At 44.7% G+C, this 20134-nt stretch overlaps 1 protein-coding gene across 1 annotated transcript in view; it reads right to left on the reverse strand.

Moving 5' to 3' along the window:
- Positions 1 to 276: 276 nt before the first annotated feature.
- The window catches only part of LOC147717089 (G protein-activated inward rectifier potassium channel 1-like), a 250212-nt gene continuing 230354 nt past the window's right edge, over positions 277 to 20134 (reverse strand). The window contains exon 3 of the mRNA XM_086924002.1: positions 277 to 1347. Coding sequence (XP_086780128.1) covers positions 737 to 1347 — 611 coding nt within the window. The 3' untranslated portion in view covers positions 277 to 736. The remainder of the gene's footprint in view (positions 1348 to 20134) is intronic.

Here is a 20134-nt window from a genome sequence, read left to right on the forward strand (position 1 = left end):
TCATTCTTTGTCCTAGTTTGCTCCTTAGCTCTGGTATGGCGGTGCCTGTCTATCAATTTGGCCTCGACCATTAATTCCTCTGACGTCCCACTCCTCTACGCATCTACTCTTGAACGCTCATCAATGTTTCCCCCTCCATTCTGCTACTTATAATCATGTGTTTTCCATGTATTAATCATTTTGATTCTTCGTAGCGCTGTTTTGCACTTTGGGAACAGCACTATGAAAAGGCAATATCATGAAATAATAGAATAAACAAATAACATTGAGTTATTCGCAGTGAGACACAACCTCTCTATTAGAAATCAGCATTTTATTGATCTAAATTCAACGTAGGAATTTCATGTGATGCTTGTCAGATTTCGTATTTTTAAAACTAAATAATAAATTCATAGCACTGAATTTCATGCATTTCGATTTTTTTAAAAGACACCTTTGGCACTCAGACCACCATGTCTGCTCCATGAATGCCTAACATCTTTCTCAACAGAACAACCTTGTGTTAAGATATATTGCCTTGTTAATTCATAAAGCTTTGAAGATATTGAAGCAAATTTAAATTTCAAGCCCTGTTTTGTTCAGTCTTCTTTGCAGGGTGCCTAATCCAAGCAGGCTTTAGAAAATCGAGAATGAAAAATATTGTGAACAATCCTCTGAAGCGTCTTTAGTATCACAGTAGCACCCAAGGTGAGGCCTTGGATTTGAGAGCACGTCTATTGCGATTTCCAGGCTTCCCTCAGGCGAGGCGGCTGGAGTTCATTTTCCGTAGCTTTGCCGGTAAGTTGTCCTCGTATCGCTGCCCTATGGTGAGCAGTCCTTGGTGCTTGTTCTGCAGCTGCAGGTCACCAGTGGATTGCGTCATGCAGTCTGGTTTCACTTTAAAAGCTTTCAGCTCGAGCCTATCCCCGCCGTCGGTACTGCTGGGGATGGAGTTGAGCCGCTGGATTTTCAGCGGGAGGTCCCCCGTGCTGCAGGCCCGCTCCACGTTGCTGAAGCTCATGCGCAGGAGCTTTTTCTGCAGGTCGTCCCTGCCGGCGCTCATCTTTTGCAGCTTGATGGGCAACTGACTACCCCGCTCCGCGAGAATGTCAATGCAATCGAGGGAGCCTAGCCGCCCCCGCCCGATGTGGCTGCTGCCGATGCGGGGGGTGCTCAGTGGGGAGGGGAGAGCTATTTTGTCCTCCAATTCCTTGACAGAGTAGGAAGGGGTTGGAACTTCAAAGGTAGCATGGAACTGGGAGTAGTCAACACGGAAAAAACCTTCTTCCAAGGACATCACGGGGAGGAACCTGTGTCCCCAGAGGACCTCATCTTCTGTGTACGACGTCCTGGCTTGGCAAGTCATTCCTAAAAAAGAAGATCAAGCATTAATACAGATATTTTGGAATTTGGTCCTTTTAAGTTACAAACATTTCTTTCTATCAAAGGGAATAACCCTTTCACGCTTTGATGTCTGGAGGTGGCCTGTCTGTTATTTTATGTTATGTGTAAGTTGGATAGCCTACATCTCACCAAAGAGGGTACCCTGGCACTGAAGCCGGAGCTGTATGGGCTGAGCATGTGTCAGGGCTAGGAGACAGCAACACCAGGATACTGGCAAAAAAAAAATCTTACCCGGCGTTTTAACCTCAAGTTGGCGCCTGATAAGGAATGGACCTGCTTTTATAATGATTCAAAGTGGATCCAGGGGAACTTTTACCGAACTACCTACCCCCTCCCCCTACCCGCTCTACTCTTCTCCACTTTCCTGCTACTGACCTCTGCCCTCACCTGTCCTGGCCCTCAGTCCCCACCCTGTTTATCTGTGAATTTTCCCTCGTCATTTGAGATCTAGCTATTTTGTCTGATGCCCGATGGAGCTACCTGGTTTAGCTATAGTAGAGACAGGTCGGGGAGTCCCTCCTTAGACGTCACCTACCCAGTCGGTCTTCAGCCAGACTTCCTTTCATCTCTCCTTTCGTCTCTTCCCGCATCCTCGCTCTATTTATGTCTCTCCTTCTCTCCTCTTTCAATGTATTGAGACTGAACTATTTTGTCTGATGCCCGATGGAGCTACCTGGTTTAGCTTGATCGATGCTCGGTGGAGCTGTCCTATGCAGCTGTAGAGGAGTCTTGCCCCTTGGCCGTCACCTACCCAGCCGGTCATCTGACATTGTTTTTCCTTGTCTTCCGTTTGCGTCTCTTTCCCTCCCCGTTTTTGTCTCTTTCCCTCCCCCTTCGATGGAACTATGACGACGCCCCCTGGGCGGACCCCAAAACAGTTTTTACCTACCGCGGAGCCTGAGCAACCTTGGCCGATGCCCGGTGGAGCTGTCCTATACAGCTATAGAGGAGTCTGGCCCCTTGGCCGTCACCTACCCAGCCGGTCATCTGACATTGTTTTTCCTCGTCTCCCTGGTCATGTCTCCCTCCCCCTCCTCCTCCTCCTGTGATTCTTTGATTCAAATTGACGTAACTATGTAACCTGTAACTCACTGATTCAAATGATATAACTATGTATCCTGTAACTCGCTGATACTCATATAAAGCGCTCTGATACCTCCGGGTCTAGCCAGCGCTATATAAAACTTGGCAAATAAAAGTAATAAAAAAATGAAATACTTTTACAAAAACGTAGTCTTTTCTCTCCAAATATTATCTCATTAACCCATCCAAGCCCTCTTCCTTTCTCACATTCGTAACCCCCAGGTGGGACTGAGTTAGTATTCACACCTGAAACAACAGAAACTGCCAGCTGATTGCCGGTAAGAACCAGTGCACATTGGATTACTTTGTGGGAGCTCCACTGGCAACCCATGACAGCATCCTTGGCCATGACATACAATACCTCCCTCAGATGCACACATCTGAGCAGTCTGTATACCACCCTTTTAAACCCCAAACTCTACAATCAGTGCTGGAAACAGAACAAATACACTCTGGGAATGCAGTATCAAATGTGAGTGTGAGAAGGCAATGGGCCTGGAAAAGGGTGGAGCTGATAACATAATGGTGGCGCGCAACTGATAGGGTGCTTACGTGAAATGTCTTACAGGAACCCACCGTAACACTACCATATAAATACTTACCCATCTGAACATTTGCCCATACTGGTATTGCAACAGTACTTCTTAGCAGAGCTCCTTTACTTACAATGAGCAGAAGCTGCACTTCTCTTTGCTCCTGTGCAGTCTCAGTAATAACTAGGACAGCAGGTCTCTGCCATTCTGCAGAACCTGTAAGGCCAGGACCTGCACTACAGTAATGGGCAGGACCAGCCGTCTCCCGGCATGTGGGAGACATTTGTGCATTTTTAGATCTTGGTACAGCTATGCTTTATGTGAGAGACCTGGAGAGGAGTAAAACTGGCAGACATGTTGCCAAATGGACCTCCCTGTGTATTGTAGCTCTTCTGAAGCCCATTAGTGGTCACACTGAGAGAAGAGCTAGGGTGACTCAACTGTGAGAGAACCACCATGCCCCAACCTATAAATGAGTGAAGAGATGCAAGAGGTCAAACAATTTTATTTCGCAGTTTTATACAGCACAAACTTTACCCGAAGGTGTTGAAGTGCTTTGCATGAGCGCCACCTACCTTACTCAAGGGCACATTCTTTTTTTTTTTTTGAGGCACAGGGAAGAAGGATTAATCGGGTTGCCCAGAATCACAGGATGTTGAGCTGATGCTGAGACTCGAACTTGGAACCTGGTTTCCCAGTTCCAAAGTCGGCAGTCTGACCATAAAGCATCATTCTTAACTGCCAACTTATAAATGAGGGGGTACAGGGTTGGAAGGGAATGCTAAATAGGCCTGGGCACCCTAAACATAAGTAGCTCACATTTTCAGATTGCCCCTTTTTGCACTGCCTCAGTGTTTTAAGTATTATGAAAAGAAGGGGGCAGGGTTCACTAAAAGAGGTATATTTTCTCAACTTCATTGAGATAAAAAAAATGCACTGCTGCCAGGACTCTGTGCATGGATAAATTCACACTGGTGAACCGCACTGGAATATAAGTCAGTCCAGTTCTGATCAGATTCCCTGCCATTGCCTGCTCAATCTGCTTATATACACGGCCCGGCCCAGTGAGGGACTGGGAATGACACCTCTCGGCCCCTTTGGTAAAGGGGAGGTAATAGAGGCCCATGTGCCTCCGTAAAGGCCGGTCAGGCCACCACTGGACCAATGTCGGCACCTGAACAGCACAGACACAGCCCAAATCGGTCACCAGGCTGCCCAGAAAAGAAGCTCACAGCTGCAACTCAGATACCAGCCCATTGCCCGAGTGCCAGCCTTACCAATCCAACCCTGAGGGGGGAATATAATTGGAACTGCCCTCTGCCTTTAGGACTGAATAATATCAGACATGCAGGAATATCATACCACAATACAAAGTAGAATAGCAGAATATATGTAGAGCAAACTGTACTATTTTAACCACATGCACGCGGCGGGTTTTCCCGCTGCGCGCTGAAGTTTTAAAAACCCCGCGGTTCATGACGAGGCGCACGGCAGGTAACACTCATGACGAGCTGAACTCGTTATCAGCCTCGAAGGGGTTAAATCCAAGCTCCATTTGTTCATACTTGATATTCTTTCTGTAACAATGGCATAAGGTAACTAGTCCATATTTAACAATCTTTCTCTAAACTTGAATCAAATCACCCAAAAAAGAACAATTCCTTCGATACCATTAAGTGACTTAAGTCCACTGCCATTGCACTGAGCAGTGCCCTCAACAGTGCAGGCATAGATAAGGTCACATTGCACTCGTCTGCTTGGCCATCTGCTGTGAATTAATAACATGTCTTCATGCCTGGGCTCTTGGCTGCTTCACAGTCAAACAGCACAGCTTGCATGGGAGCAGAGCCATCACCAGGCTGAGCGAGGGAAGGAGGGGTGCAGCTGCAGGGAAAGCCTCTTTCCTCTGAATACAGGATACTACCCTACAGTCTCCTCTTCTATCTGCCATCGCAACTGTTCATCACAGTTGTGACGCTGGCCTACATAGAATGTGTCCCTCGCCGGTAAATACACTAAACAGGATGCTTCTGGAACTACAGCCACGTGCTTTGGGTCAGCCTAGCTCAGCCATTGGACTTAGGCTCATATTAACAAGGGATATCACCACCAGAATGTCATTCTTTGGGACGTTCTGGTGGCGATATCCCCTTCTCCTTATTTACAGAGTAGCGTTAAGCCACATTGCTGCCTTGTAAGGCCCCTTGTCACGCTTCACTTAGGTTGAAAGGGGCATGGAATGAGTATTGCAGTGGGCATTCCACTGCAACACCCACTGCTTTTTGATGCTGCTCCATGTTTACAAGACTGGGGTAGCGCCAAAAACTGACCGGGGATACCTGTTCTTAAACTGGCATTATGAGGAGAAATTAATAATTTCTCCTCATATCTTGCTCTCTCTCTATGTATTTTGCAGAATGCAGCACACATAGAAAGAGCGTATTACCTTTCAAGATTGTTTATGTGTAGGAAGGTGTCACTTCCTAAACATAAACAATCGCCCATGCTGCGCAGGCACCCTTGCAACATGGCGCAAGGGTACCTGTGCTGGACTAGGCAGCTTTATTAGCGCCAGCCCTAGGGGAAAAACAGGGGTGCGCCATATTTTTGTAAATATGACACATCCCTGCTTGTCACATGTCAGAGCACGGTGTTACCGATTTTGGAGTAACACCATGCTCCGACATTGTGTTGCAAATATCTCCCTTATTTTTTATTTTTAGTTTTTCTATAGCACAAACTTGGCACAAGGGAATTAGAGCTGTTTACATGAGTACCAGATTACACTACACAAGGTCAGATTCATATTTTGTTTTGGCATGGTTAGATGAAGCAATTTGCCCAGAACCACAGGATGTTGAGCTGATGCCAGAACTCAAACCTCGTTCTCCAGCTACAAAGTCAGCAGTTCTGGCCATTAGGCCACATCACCTTTCTCATGAGTATCTTGTGGTTTGCATTTCTTGGAAGAGCTGCCTAGCAGGTCCATGACATTACATGGAGGGTTACATTCTCCCTAAAGAAACATGATGTGTAACCTGGAAGTTAGAGTATGTTCTTTAATAACATGATGACATTTTGACTGTGGGCTTATGTCTTTTTTTGCCTAGGAAGCAGCCCTGTTTATCTTTATGACATGCTAAGGTTATTCACTAATTGTGCTTGCAAGTACATTTGTTTTACTTGGCCATCTAACATTTTGGTAGATGTACTGCTTTTTTCTTCTTAAAGTAAAGACTTGGTACCTCAAAAAGCTTTCTTACATCTGTACGGAAAATACTGATTATTGTCAAAAATATCTGCTATGCAATAATTTGCTTAGCATTACTTTTAGGTTTGCCACGTATGACACAACCCACATCTTCTAATTCATCTTCTTGTCTCGCCTACAAGGCAGCACAAACTTGTGGTTGGCAAAAAGGCCTATTGTCACCTTAAAGTGCGCTTAAAGCCCACCCATTGCTTACCATTGGGTGGCTTTATTGACACATATGCTTGCTTTTTATTTGTCAGCTTGTGCGGCCTTTACTTTTGTCCTTTCACTGCTCACTTTTGAAGCACTACTTTTTTGTTTTTGTTTAAGCATTTTGACAAGATAGTATGCATTTTCCAGCTGTTTTTCTCATGCACTGCTCTTCCTTCTATGCCTTGGCCCATGTACTTCCACACGGAGCTTATCATTCCTCTTTCTCACTCATATTACTTCCCCCTGTCCCTGTATGTCTCCCCTTACTTTCACCCTTCATTTTGCTTCCACCTCCCACACTGTGTGTTATTTCTGCCCTTGTATTGCTTCCTTCCCCCACCCGTGCCCTTTGTGTTGCTTCACCCACCTATGTCTCCAAAACAGAAAAAAATGCTTCTGTGCTACTTCAAAAAAAATGACAGGTCCACCTCGAATCAGTATAAAAAAATTGAAAAAGCACCTGCGTCATTTTGTATGCATGTGCACCTATAAACCTTTGGTAGGCAATTCCTTAAATGCAATTTTGCAAGCACCCAACATTTGCGATCAGGCCTTAACAAATCGCAAATTACCTCCAACTTCAAGTTGGTGGTAATTTCCGATTTACAAGAAAAATGCACGTTTTGGCATTTTTCTAAGTGCCATGTGACGCACATCTATGCCCTTAGGTCATGTATGTACGCCACATGTGCACACATGCATATTTCAGGGGTGCAACAGGGTGTCATTTTGACACCCTGGCAGTCTTGACATTGCATTCGCAATTTGCGAGTACTTATTGGGTACTCGCAAATTGATAATGTCTTCCCATTCATTCCTATAAGCCTGTAGGCCCATAGGAATTAATAGGAAGGTATTCCTTAATTGTGAATCGCAATTTGCGATTCGCAATTAAGGAATATGTAGGAATTGCAATTATCATTGCAAGATACATACATTAATGGAGAATCTGTAAAATTCGCTATTAAGGACTCGCAAAATACAATGATGATACATCTGCCCCTTTATTTCTAATACACATTGGAGGGATCCAGATTTCCCCTGCTGTTTTTATTGTTCATAATGAATAAGCCTTATTTTTATGAAAAGTATTGTAACAGGCCACTAGATGGCAATATTACACTTTTCTTCTTAATACTACGGAAAAAACATTCCTTAGACCTCGATTACGAGTTAGGGGGTAAAACCAACTAAACTTGCACTAAATACCAATACCACAGGGTTTGGTAAATAATGCCTGTTAAATAACACTGACTATGAGTTTTTTATTGTGCACCACAGAATCATTATTTAGCACATGTGTTACATGCTAAATGTATGGTATTTATAACATGTGGTAAATACCGCACCCCATAAATAGTATATGCACAAAACAATCAGGAAGTGCGCATTGTCAGGGAGGAAAATAGTCCTTGGAGAACAAACAGTCCTAAGAACACACAATTGACTTTAGAACAACTTGAAAGAACACAAATAACTCCCTCATGGATCCAGACTTACATTTTATGTGAACAAAGCTCCTTGAAACAAGACAAACAGAATCCACTGCCATTCTCAGATAGCACTAGCATAAACTTTTCAGACTCCTTCTTCTTGGAAAGGAAGTACAAATGTAAGGATCCTGAGCTGGAGGTCCTCTCCCAGCAGGTGGTAAGACACCATGACCGTCTAATGTGCTATGTAATGCTGTAGATGCCGTCAAAAACAACAACATGCTTAGGGAAAGAGATAATGGAAAAAAACAATACCGAATTAAGATATCAACAGGATGTTGAAAACATTAAAAACAGGTTCTTAATCTTAACATTCTAGGTACTTAATAGAGTTGCCAAGCACAAGCACTAAAGGCTTGCAACAGGTGGGTAGTTCTCCAACTCCCCTCCACCTCAAGTTGTGGGATGAAAAAATTAAAACCCTGTCATGTCTGGAGAGGAAGTCATGACAGTAGGTCTCGTAGTTGGAGGAATCCAAGGTAAGAGAAAGGAGTGTTGTAATGGAAGTACAAGTGGTTGTTAAAAGATAATAACAGGTTGATATGTTGGACCAAAACCTTTTGGTTGATGTGCTACCACAGTATGATTAATGCTGCTTTTCTTCTGGATCATACATTGCTGTTTCATCCAGATCACCTAACAATTCAGTCCAATATATAAAGAACAATATACACCAAATAGTGTGCTTCAGTAAATGGTTTCAACACACGTTCCTTACTACGTTAGGCTACCAGGTGTGCATGGGTGAAGTCAATTTACCCTAGGATGTTAGGAGATCCTGTTATAGCACATATATTTTCTGTGCTGGCATTAGCTGTGTGGGTATCCAAGGAGAACTGTCAATCACCCTCTGTAATGCATTGTTTCTCGTATTTAGGTGTACTCTTTGACGAAAAGGGGACCTGGGCACCTCATATTAAGGCTAAGAGTATATCTGTGGCAAGGGCCATTTCAGCCTTAATGGGTTTCTCAAAACGGTTGAGGGCGAGGCCCATGGAGGCATTGATAAAAGTTTATAAGACGAAATGTATGCCAATTGCCCTCTATGGCGCTCCCTTATGGGGCTAAGCATCCCATGAAAAGATACAAAGAGTGGAGAACAGGTTTTTGAGACATCTCCTGTCTTTACCTTAACATTCTGGGCAAAAACATGGCTCAACCAAAATATAACTTTGAATCATGCAATCTTGGCCGATGTGATGTCACTGGACAACGCAAAAAAAGTACCCTGGCTCGCTTATTTGAGAGATGCTTTTAAACAGCTGGGCCCCCCTGAGCTCTTTTTAAGCCCTATCAGTATTAAGAGGGTGGACATTAGCTGGATCAAAAAGCACTTTATGGACAGACTAAGAACGTCTCGTGAGGAGCGGGAATTATTGAAATCTACAGTTAGATCACATTTTATGTTACAAACTTCCCCCTCACTAGAGCCTTATTTGATCACAGTAACCAACCCCTTTCATAGAGTTCTATTAATTAAATTTAGATTTAATTTGATACACCATTACTTGGGTAGTACCCAATCATGGATAAAACCTGAATGCGGGCCGCCCTGCAACTGTGACAACCATTCACAACAAGACACCATACATTTTATTATGTTTTGTGGATTCTTTAAAGATATTAGGAAAAAATATTTGGTCCCAATCCTGAAAGAGGCCGGGATTACCCAAGTAAGGCCCGCCCTCTTATATCTCCAGTTGTTGAGAACTACTCGCATCATCTACAGTGTGGCTAGTTTCCTAGTGGCGGCAATGAGAATCAAACAAAAGAAAAGTGGTTCCACATGACATATTAATATGATTGATTTTAACGCAGATTTTAAATTGATTTTAATGTCCTATACCGATTTAATGGGTTTTTGCACTGAATTTGTAAATATATGAATCATTTAAATGTGAATGTTTGTAATATTTTATGCCTTTTATGATTTTAACTAATCGAATAAAGTGTATTTGACTGACTGGCATTGTTCTTTTTTTTGCATCCACCACTTAGAGGAGTATTTTGCTAAAGGTAACTGAGAAATGCCATGCACAAATCCTACTGTAGGCAGTGGATCTCTTTGTTGGGCTCCAGAGTATCCGTAATGCTAAAAATATGTTTTGTATGGTGCCAGTATCAAGCCTGTGCATGCTCTGGCTCTCAATTTGACTCATGTTTTAAGGGTTGCAGCCTTACTGGGTCAATACTGGCTCTCCAACTTTGCTGTGCGATTTGAGGTCATTGATTGGTGGTCTGGGTTCCATGCTCATGCTCCATGGCTTGTTACAGCAGAATATGGACCTGACATAGCATGATAGAAAGGCCCAACAGTGCTGGATTCATGGTGATGTACTGCGGAATGAAAGTGTGAACTGCTGCAATCAACCTATTAGCGCTTCACTTATGGCTGTTCATAGAGGTCTGACCCTGTGTGCAGGTGTGTGCAAGTTTTTATTCTAATCAGCTCAGTACATGTACAGTGTTTTTTGCATTAGTCTGCTGGGTTTGATTTTTTTTTTATTGTTTTGCAGCTTTTTTTTCCTTCCCAACACTTTCAAGAATTTTACCATCTGCTTTTGACTGGTGGCATTTTAAGGCAGTGTTTACTGTTTACCACAGTTTTTTTAATGAGCTTTCATACTTGTAATTTGTTGGTATTTAGTTCATGCTTTATTTTTTATGGTAAATATCGCATGCGGCAAACAGCACATGTGCTAAATAGTGCACATGAACCACAGGCATGTGGTATTTAGCTAATTTGCTAAATATCATATGAGTTTCTGTGGGAAGTTGCCTCTCTATATAGTGTACTTAAATGAAGGACCCTGTGCAGAGAGTACAGTGAAACCCCTATTGGCTTACAAAGGCAAAAGTAGATAATACTAACGTTCTATTTGTGTAGTGTGGGCAAGTATTTAGGCTTATCATAGGGTAGTGGTAAGCATTTTGTTGTACTCAAGGAGGCAATAAATGGGTCACACACTCAAGAATAAATCCAAGACCATTTTGCAAAAATAATATTTTTTTTGTCATTTTTCAGACCAAGAACTTTGTTCTGCAGGAAGTACTTTTAAAGTTATGAATTTTTAAAGTTCGCAAAATCAATCACATTTGTGCACAATTACGCACCATTGAAGTCAATGGGGAAAAATACATAATTGCATATAAAATCATACAGTCCACTTTCAAGGTTCACCTCTTAGATATCTATAGTTAGCACAGTCAGGTCCAATGTTTGACCAGTGCATTCCCGGAAGCGTCCTGGATTCGGCCGAGAGCAGTGTGCTGAGGTCGTTGGAAGCTGGTGCACTACGGGAAAGGGGGCCACTTGAAAACAAGCTGCAGAGGGGGACTAACAAGTAAGTCAGGAGAGGCCAACTCAAGGGAGCAGGTTGCAAGTGCCTCAGAACCAGGGAAGCACAGCTGGATCATCATTTCCAAGGCTGGTCGGGCCACCTGCAGATTAGATAGATCAGCCAGGCAGTGTGCATCAAGATAACCTCGTAGACAGGAGCAGCCAACTTGAAGAGGCGATTTTGGGACAGCTGGGCCACTCCCAATTTTATTCTCAGGGGGTCTCGACAACCCTCGATTGTGGCTTGCTTCCTGGGCAGTTGGAGTCCGCGGAGGGCTCTTCGTCTTGGTACATGTTGCAGGAGGTACGGTATGCCAGTTATTGATGTGGCATGGCTTTGTTAGGCCCTTGTGTCCCCGCACTTGATGGAGGGACACATCTGACACTTTGGAGCTGGTGTACCACTTTTGGTCTGGGTGCCGCATTGAAGTTGCCAGGGAGCAGCAAGTCAGGAAGTCCAGAGTCTGCGGTTCGGTGCTTACTGGTGCAAAGGAGTAGAGCCTCTACTCCTAGGGAGGCTCTCTGGCGATTTAGCAAAGGCTGAAAGGGGCTCTGGGGATCTTGGAGTCCTCACAGGTTGAGGACAAGACTGTACAACCATGATTATCGAGTTCTTGAGGCAGCAGGCAGGGTTTGGCATCAATTTCCTGCAGCAGGGCTTCAGTTCTTGGGCTGCTGCTCTTCTTTGTCCATATCTTCTTCTTGTCTGTTGAATTTCAAATCCAAGGTCCAGGGATGCCACATAAATACTAAATTTAGGGGTGTTAAATGGGGACACAGATAGTAGCCAATGGGCTACCAATCTTTAAGGTTTCTACACCCTTTAAGTGAGCTAAAAAATGATGAGGGATTAAACCCAGATCAGTTGATTGGGGGTGATTGCTTGCATTGTTCAACACTCTGTCCACCACTTTGGTTTTGCTCACTTCCTGTTGGAAGGGACACTACCCTTGCCCTGATTGTTTTCCGACCATCTCAAGATGGTGGATTTTGAAAATGGGGTCCCCATCGCCTGTCACACCTTAGGGATGGTGCTGACTGAATGAGGACACTCCTCCTCATCTAAATAATTTTCCTGTTCTTCTCCCGCCAAATGTGGACAGGGGGGTTGCATTTCCCACTGTCTGGAGAAGCCTTGGTTGCACTTCAAAGGCGGCATCACCTTCGAAGCTTCTTGCTCTGGAAGACCATTCTGGCCTAGAGGAGGTATGAAGCACTTCCGCCCAGAGCAGATTTGTTTTCAGGGCTCTGAGAGCACAGCCTTTCACCCCATGAGGTCAGAAACATGTCTGGAGGTGGCGGGCTGGCTTTTACTAGTCAAAGACCACACCAGTTCTTTGTAGGTTTTCAGGGGACCCTCTAAACAGTCTCCTGTGTGCATTTATTAATAAATCCAACACTGGCATCAGTGAGAAATGATTACGACAAGGTGTTTGGTACCAACCATCGTAGAGTACAGTAAAGCTATCATGGAGGTAAGAAATTCTTAATGACAAGTATCCATGCCATGTACTCTCTATGGCTTCCCTGTGCACTTACAATATCCAAGAATGGACTAGATATTGTAGGGCCATGCAGATTGTCCATACATGGGATATAGTGAACCCTGCCTTAGGGCTGTAAGGTCTGCAATAGCAATACCTCATGCAGTGTATGAAGGCATGGCACACAGACATGTGTGCCATGTTGACTCTTTATTTTTCTCTGCACCAAGACGCGCAGCCTGCATTGGCAGTTTGCATGGTCTTGGTGAGGGGGTCTTTGGGGTGGCACAATTCGTGCTGCAGACCCAGTGGACCCTCTTCAATACCCATGCCCTAGTTACCAGCAGTACCATTTAGAAGGGACTTACAGGGGTAGCAGAAGTTGTGCCAATAGTGGTAAATTTTTGGGAATGAGATCTGGCACTGGGAACCTGGTTAGCAGAGACCCAGTGCATTTACAGTTCGAAATCACATCAAGCATGAAGCAAAACGTGGGCGCTAACCATATCAAGAGGCCCTTTCCTACAGTTTTTAACTCGTGATCAAACCATTTGTTAAAGTCATGCACTATTTACCCTGGCATGCAGTAATTACAACCCCACCTAACCCATAATCAGGGCCTCTGTCTTTTAAATTCCTTTAGCTGGGTTATTACTGCAGAGTAAAGATGATGGCTGAAGCTTCGTAATTATTAGTCATTTCGAATTTCTGATGTTTATTTCTTCATCAAGTGATATAAAGCTTTGCTCCTCGGATCCCCTTTGGGTACATGAGGGTGCACTTGCCACACAACTTAGAGTCGTGCTCCAAGCTCAAACACCAGAGATATTCTTTGCTCGGGTCCGTGACGGACATCTGTTTTCAACAGTCTGAGCATGGTTTTAAAAAGCTTGTAGTCTTAGAAGGGGACATTGTTCAATAGCACATTGGATTTTATCTGTTGTATGAGTCCTCAGATGGGCAGCAAAATTGGAAGCGGAGCTTTGGATCCGTATGGGAAGGATCGTAAAAAAAAGGAACTGATGTCGGAGCAATGGGTGGTACTTATATGTGGCTCCACTGCACTATTTTCAGAGCAAACTTGGATCAGCATACTTCCACCTAACAGCCTGTGAGAATATTGCTGAAATGATTCTGGATCTAGTCTGGTGCCTGGGAGATGTTCTAAAGGTGAGGAATCAGCAGTTAGATAGAGTATCTACCACAAAGAGAGTTACTGAAAGGGAGTAACTTGTTCTAATCACCCAAGAAAACACCTACTCTACAGCTACAATGATTCCGAACAAAAACATGAAATAGGTGGGATTCTAGGACTAACTAGACTTTGACAGCTCAACTCTGTGTACTCAGACAATTTATTTCACTATGTCTAAAGTGTTGTACAGCCGGTAGCTCGATGGGCTATTGTGCCTGCTCCATAAAACTATGTACAATATTCGAGTCATAGGTGCAATCCTGGGGAGGCTGACTCAGACGTTTATCCTTCTGATGTTCAACAAACTAATTCCACAGATGTGCTAAACGTTTTAAGACCTTCCTGCATTAAAAACAAATCTTCCAAAAAGGGACGGTATGTGCGTTTACTAGGATGAGTTACTACTCAATGTTATAAAAAAAGGCAAAACTGAAATATTTCCTGAAAAAGGAGTTTAGCAGAGGAGGCACAGGATTACAATCCAAAACTTCCAAAGCGCTCACTGCTCCTGACTGAACGCGTGATATTACAGATGACAGGATAAACAAAGCCACCAAAGAAATAACTGGTGACATTGTAGGTGACATCATCAGCAGTATGATTGATGACTTTAGTGATGTGGCATTAAGCATTACCTTATATCGAAAGAAAAGGCTGCAGTAACATTTGCATGCATGATGCAGCAGATGTTCTCACAGACTTTCCAAAAAAGACAGAGGCTGCTTGTCCCCAGGCAACAGCAAGATGTATTCACAGAGATTACTGAGGGGAAAGGCAGCAGTTTCACTAATTAAATGTACCCAAAGATATTGTGTTGAGTTTAAAGCCTGTAGTAACACAATCAGCAACTAAATATACCCGAGAAGCTCAGGAGAGGAAAGGCTTCTGCAGTTCAGCTCACAAATAAAGAGACTTTCTAAACTCTTCCCTCGGATTCTTCCCCTCCTAAAACCCTGTTTACTCATTCAAAAGCCTCCTCCTTATGCTATGACCTAAAAAAACAAACAAAACCTTCACTCTTCTATCACTCCACTATCCTTTTCAATCAAAAATTACAGACTAACATGTTCACTTCTCAAATTCCATATTCCACAATACTAATTCACCACTAATCCGTTATGGGTTCCAGAGTAGCATGCTACTCACCAATAAAGTGTTTCAACACCCCATCAGGGTTACAAGTGCTATATAAATGCGAAACTTTTTTCCCTTTTCTACCCCTCCCCAACGCTTCTCAGTCCAAATAACTCACTAACATATCCACCACTCAAATTAATTTTATGTTTCACCATACTAATTCAACACTAATCCTTATGGGATCCAGAGTAGTGTGCTACTCGCCAAAAAAGTGCTTCAAAACCCCATCAGGGGTAGCAAGCGCTATATAAATACAAACCTCTTTCCCATTTGTATCCCGCCACCTACCTTCTCTATCCAAATAACTGAATAACATATCCACCACTCAAATTACTTCATATTTCACTGTGCTCATTTTGAACGCTAATCCTTTATGGGTTCCGGAGTAGCGTGCTTCTCGCCAGAAAAGCGTTTCAACACCCCTCAGGGGTAACAGGTGCTATATGAATGCAATCCTTTCTTCCCCTTCTATCCCTCCACTATCCTTCTCACTCCAAATAACTGACTAATATTCACCACTCACATTACTTTCATATTTCACCATACTAATTCACTACTAATCCTTTATGGATTTCCGGAGTAGCGTGCTTCAATACCCCATCAGGGGTAACAAGCGCCATATAAATACAAACCTTTTTTCCTCCTCTATCCTTTTGCTATCTTTCTGAATCCAAATAACTGGCTGACCTATCCACCACTTAAAATGTACTTACATGTTTCACTATACTAATTCAACACTAATCCACTATGGGTCCCGGAGTAGCGTGCTACGTGCCGAAAAAGCGCTTCGACACATCGTCAGGGGTAGTAAGCGCTATAAAAATGCAATTACAATACAATACATCATAGACATTACATGTGGATGAAAACCTGTTGTACAACTGTCATCTGATGGTGTCTAAGATAACGCAAATTAGGAATGGATGGAATATGAGCGACAAGTTATGGCCGTATTACAATTCATAGTTTTTTGCTGATTGTGCCGCTACACATAAAGAAAATATTTTTGGTTCACACCATTACAGTTAACCTAGCCTCAAATGTCTAGGCCATTACTCCTCTACAAATCTTGGCATGTTTCGGCCTTATTGGCGTCAGTGAGGTGCAGCGGTCAGCATCTGGGCATACCTGTCAAAGTCTGGGCATCTCACTGAGATGAACAGGAGGAAAGGGAACATGCGTATGGCTGCATCTATCCGATGTTCATGCACTATTCCTACCTCCCTCCACTCCTTTGCGGGGACCTTCACCTCCAGTCACCATAAACATTATTGGTATTTATGAATGTGTGTTAAGGCGTGAAACAAGTCAGACCCAAATGTTGTATTGTGTACCTATCTGCCACCACACATGGTGTGCACCGACATCCCTCACTTACAGACATTTCTCGTTCCTGATCCTCTGCGAATCATCATCCTTATGTCCGCCACATGGACCTATCTGTACCTCAGAATGATGGATACCCCAGAAGCACTTGCATTGCCCTAACCTGCCCCATCCTGCTTACCTGTCAAGCATCTAAATGCAGAACCACCCAAAGCAGATCAGTCCAGTTCTCATTCCCAGTTCAAGCCTTATACTGCTATACTGTGGCCTCCAGGTATATTTACCATGTCACGCTAGACCCTTGACCCTAGCTCTCTCCCTTCCTAACAGGGTTCATTCACTCACCCAGATACCTGAGAATAGTCGTGTTTTCATGTCACCAACTCATGCTCCATCTAGTACAATGCCTGCCTCGAACATGTACATGTCTGGACCTTCCTTCCTCCTTCCATTACCAAGCCCCAAAACCAGGTAACTCCCACCTGTGACCGGACCACATCGCTTTCTGAACATATCCCAACATGAACAATGACTTGAACCAGGTGTTAATAATGAGAGGGAGGACTGGGGTAAAGCTCGTCTAGTCAATGGAAAGTGACAAAGGGCTAGTGGTGAGTGCCCTTTCTTAACCCTTGTTAATGGCAGCCATCTTAAAATGGCAACAGAGTTTCATCTTACCCATGTCACCACCATTCACTCATGTCTGAGTGACATACAAGGATTAACCTACCCATTTCTAAGTGCACCTTCTTTGCAATTCAACCAAGGGAAACAATTCAAGATCCGTACAGGAAAATGTATTAAATAATAAATATCTAATTTTACAACTTATGATTATAGGCACAAGCTCAGTAAGGTTACGTTAAGGATCTTATTACATTTTGATGAACAAACTGTACACATGTCTCTAACAACGTGAATCGGCTGCTTTTACCAACAAACTCCCCGAAAGATTTAAATAAATGGTGCAACACAGAGAGTCACAGTCATTGTGACATCAATGCCAGTACGCGAGGTGTCATGAAGGCTTCAGTGCAATAAACGTCACTGACACATAATCTAGGTAACCAGTGCAATATTAGCATGATGAATCTGCTTCTTTGAGCACCTACTGTTTAGCAACTGAGAGGAACCTGGAAATAACAGCTGCTTTTGCTGATCACTGAACCGAGCTCAAAGTCACAAACACTACATCGCAGTGGAACAGTACTCCAGTTGCATGGTGCAGAGAAGTATGCTGATCACCACCACCAACCATCCATCATTCTGTCACACCCGAAAAAAATCAAAACAAATGTTGGTGATTTATGAGCCTTCCCCCACAAGACCATCAACACGTGCCCTCGACAATACAATCCTGCCCTGCCAGATGCCACCCATTGCATTCTGACAGCACCTATAACCAGCCCATACATCGCCACTGTTTGCATCAGCACCAGAGTTGCCACTTGAAACATCATCACCCTCTGCTGTTCAGGACCCTTTATTCTGCCACACTGCTCAAGAAACTTCACTGTGCGAATAGGGGATCCCCATCTTACTCCACATGGTGCGTTATCCTTCAGTGGTGACACTGCACCCTAAGAGGATGGGTGTGAAAGCCCACTGTGTAAAGCAGATGAAGAGAGCTTCTAATTAGCATAACCATAATCTATATCCTCAAAGAATGTAAAGAAAAAAATCAAGATTGTGACTTTAAAGAGACCCTTAAAAGACTCTTAATGCTAAAATGCACACGAGCATCGAAACAGGCGTTCCCAAGCGCCGCCCCCCTTTCATCTTCATACAGCCCAGTAACTGGCAAGGAACATTCTTGAAAACTGAAAATCAGAAAAAAGACCAGGAACCCAAGATGTACTCAAGATCCACTACTGCATCAAGCAGCTGAAACACCCACAGAAAGAACACACACAACAAATACACCAATGAGGATCTAGACTACGGACAGAAATAAAAGATTCTCTCTCAAACAAACCTATAAGAGGCTACAAATGACGTTCTGCATAGTACCTTCATCACTTCAAACTGGCTCAATAGTGGCAGAACTGGAGTTTGCTCCTCCACCACATCTCATATATTCCATTGATGTGAGACACAGCTTTGCCACAACACAACTCTACAGAGCATCAGACCCACCAAAGCAGTCAATGCATGCAGCCCTCCCATTGATTCCCCTCCTGATGAGCTCTATCCAGCCGCTGTGCAGCCAACTAGAGGAATTTTTTCTTTCCAGCCTAGTAAGATTGCCATCATATGAGATGCCTGGGAAATCTTCCACAACCCATCTTGAGCCAACAACTTGGTCAGTCTCTAGGAGTGAGGGCCCCTTCACCCAATTAAACTAGGACTCATCAACTGAAAAGGGGGGGCCCTTGGCCCCCCTGCCCGCATGGCAGCGCGGCGATTCCCTCTTCCCATGCCTGCCAGTGGTGTGGGGGCTTGATCTCCCGGCGCCCAATGGTACGCGGGAGGTGTGCGCCACACCACCGGTCGGCCGGCGCCCGACCCCTGATCTGGAGGCGTGGTTCAGTCTTCCGGGTCAGAGGGGCGGGCGTCGAGGGGCGAGGGGAGGGGGCGGCCCGCCCTCTCCCCGCATCCCTGGGAATAAAGGAGGTGGGAGCGCTCAGTTGACCCTTCTTGTCGCCTGACGCTCCCCCACACTGGTCGTGCCCCGCGCTCGGGGCCTCCTAATTTTCTGTTCTCTTTTTCAGATCAAGGATTGCTGACTGGAGTGTGTGGTAGCGCGACGTTGGAAGCAGACAGACGGGGAGTTGACCGTAAAAGATCGAGGACGGTGGATCTGTAGAGTGCAGGACACGCAAGTCATCGACAGTAAGAGGAAGCGGGGGGCTTGCATTTCATCGCTTCGTGTGGCCGCCGGGTGGGTCTACGTTAGAGTTTGGCCACCCCTAACATTCGGAGTAGCCAGTGTTGCGGTTGCTGTCGCGTGGTGCTCATAGCCCCCTGCACATCCTCCATCTCGTCAAGGTACAGGGCGCACTGGTTGCGAATCTGATCTGTGAGTGACTTGAGCAATAGTAAGAATGTCAGGAGCTAAAGCTAAGGGGTCAAAGATGGAGTTGATGTTTCAGGCCATGATGCGTAAGATGAATGCCATGGACAAAAGATTGAGTTCAGTTGATGGCCTAGAGGCCCGTATGATGAAAAGAATGGATGATATCGAAGGCCCGCGCGGTAGGCCCAAGCGGCAGATTGACGCGCCTTTACCGGAGGGGGATTCCGATTCCTCGCCGAAGAAGGGTAAGGCTAAACGGCCAAGGTGCAATGCTTCTGCTCCTACACCGGTGGCGGTGCCCGCTACTCCGGAGCTGGTGTTCCCGGCCCCCTTGGCACCCGCTCCTGCATTGCCAGCAGGGGACAATCCTGTCGGGCCGGCGCCATCTGCCCCAGATGGCACACTCCCATCGCCCTCAGTGCTGGCACCCTTGGCACCGTCTGTACCGGTGGTGCCGGCAGCAATACCGGATTGTGACACTCAGATCCCTCCTGAGTTAACGGCCCAGATAGCGTTGATACTTCCTTGGCTACAGAAAGGGGGTATGTTGCCCTCAACGTTAGATCATGCTGCGGAGGCGGCAAAAATGGTGGAGAAGATTAGGGTGGGAACAGTTACAAGTGCGGTTCCGGCCTCTGTTTCTCCCTCTTCTGCAGGTTTGGATGCCGCTCGACCGAA

The sequence above is a fragment of the Lissotriton vulgaris genome, chromosome 5 (assembly GCF_964263255.1).
Source record: "Lissotriton vulgaris chromosome 5, aLisVul1.2, whole genome shotgun sequence".
NCBI lineage: Eukaryota > Metazoa > Chordata > Amphibia > Caudata > Salamandridae > Lissotriton > Lissotriton vulgaris.